Here is a 1,319-nt window from a genome sequence, read left to right on the forward strand (position 1 = left end):
AGGGGAGGGGAGAGGAGGGGAGGGAAAGGAGAGGGGAGGGGAGGGGAGGGGGAGGGGAGAGAGAAAACAGAAGGAGCCAAGGGAGGAGCTGAGGTCTGAGAGATCATGAGACCATGTAGCCAAAATGGCTGAGGTTATATAGAAATTAGAGACGCGGGGGTGGGGGTTGGGGGGAAAGTTCAGAGGCCCGATGGGTTCAGGTTAGGGGCTGGGTGAGCAAAGTGTTGAGAGGAGCCAGGACTCTTCCTAATGCTGAGTCTGGCGGCCAGCGCCCTCTTTGCTATGTTAAATAGACATAATTAACCATTCTACCTGCATGTATGTTAGTGTAACTTCTGCGTGCCTCGTGTTCAGAGAAATCAGAGGAGCCATTGAATCCCCTAGATCTGGAGTTGCAGGCGGTTGCAGGCTACTGTGTAGGTGCTGGGACTCAGAAAGACCAATAGATGCCTTTCTTCCTCCAAATTTATTTTGTGTACATTGGTGTTTTGCTTTCATGTATATCCGAGTGAGGGCGTCGGGTCCCCTAGAACTGGCATTACAGATAGCCGTGAGCCACCCCATGGGTGCTGGGAATTGAACCCAGGTCCTCTGAAAGAACAGCCAGTGCTCTTAATGGCTGAACCTTCATCTCTCCAGCCCTGACCTGAAGTTCTGATCCTCCTGGGTTGGTCTTCCGAGTGCTGGGATAGAAAGTGTGTGCCTCTGTGCCCAGCTTGCCAGTGTTCAGTGTGTTAAGCGTGCGGGCTGTGCGCACACCGTTTCCCATCAACTGTGTTTTCTGTGGCTATTTGAGTCCTGAGCCTCCTGGAATCTGTCAGAAGCTAAGATTCCTGCTGTCGGGTCCAGAGGCTTCTAAGGCTTGGAAGAATAACATTCAGGAGATGGTTGGCTATTACCGTGTCTATCCATGGACAGAGGGCAGAGGGTTTGGCTCGGCACTGACAGTGTGAACCTGCCTTTGACCTTGGACTTTTCTCCTCCTTAGCCAGGACCCCCTGTGGACTCAGCTTTGCATCAGAGCTTGGAGACAGATGTAAGTTCTCCCAGATCCAAACCCTGTTGAATTCTCAGAGTTGAAAGGGTTCTAGACCAGCAGTTCTCAACCTACGGGTCTTGAACCCTTTGAGGTGGCATTATGACTCTTAACAGCAGCAAGATTACAGTTATGAAGTAGCAACAAAATAACTTTATAGTTGGGAGTTACCACAACGTGAGGGACTGTGTTAAAGGGTCGCAGCATTAGGAGAACCACTGGTCTAGATGGAACTGGGGCAGGGCAAGCCAGGCAAGATGGATAAACACTTCTCCCCCCCCCC

General features: G+C 51.3%; 1 protein-coding gene across 1 annotated transcript in view; it reads left to right on the forward strand.

Annotated features, from left to right (window-relative positions):
- The window catches only part of Plekha4 (pleckstrin homology domain containing A4), a 32,806-nt gene that overhangs the window by 9,289 nt on the left and 22,198 nt on the right, over positions 1-1,319 (forward strand). Inside the window, 1 exon segment of the mRNA XM_021217095.2 lies at positions 989-1,084. Within this exon segment, the coding sequence (XP_021072754.1) occupies positions 989-1,084 (96 nt within the window).

This window comes from Mus pahari, chromosome 1, assembly GCF_900095145.1.
Source record: "Mus pahari chromosome 1, PAHARI_EIJ_v1.1, whole genome shotgun sequence".
Taxonomy (NCBI): Eukaryota; Metazoa; Chordata; class Mammalia; order Rodentia; family Muridae; genus Mus; species Mus pahari.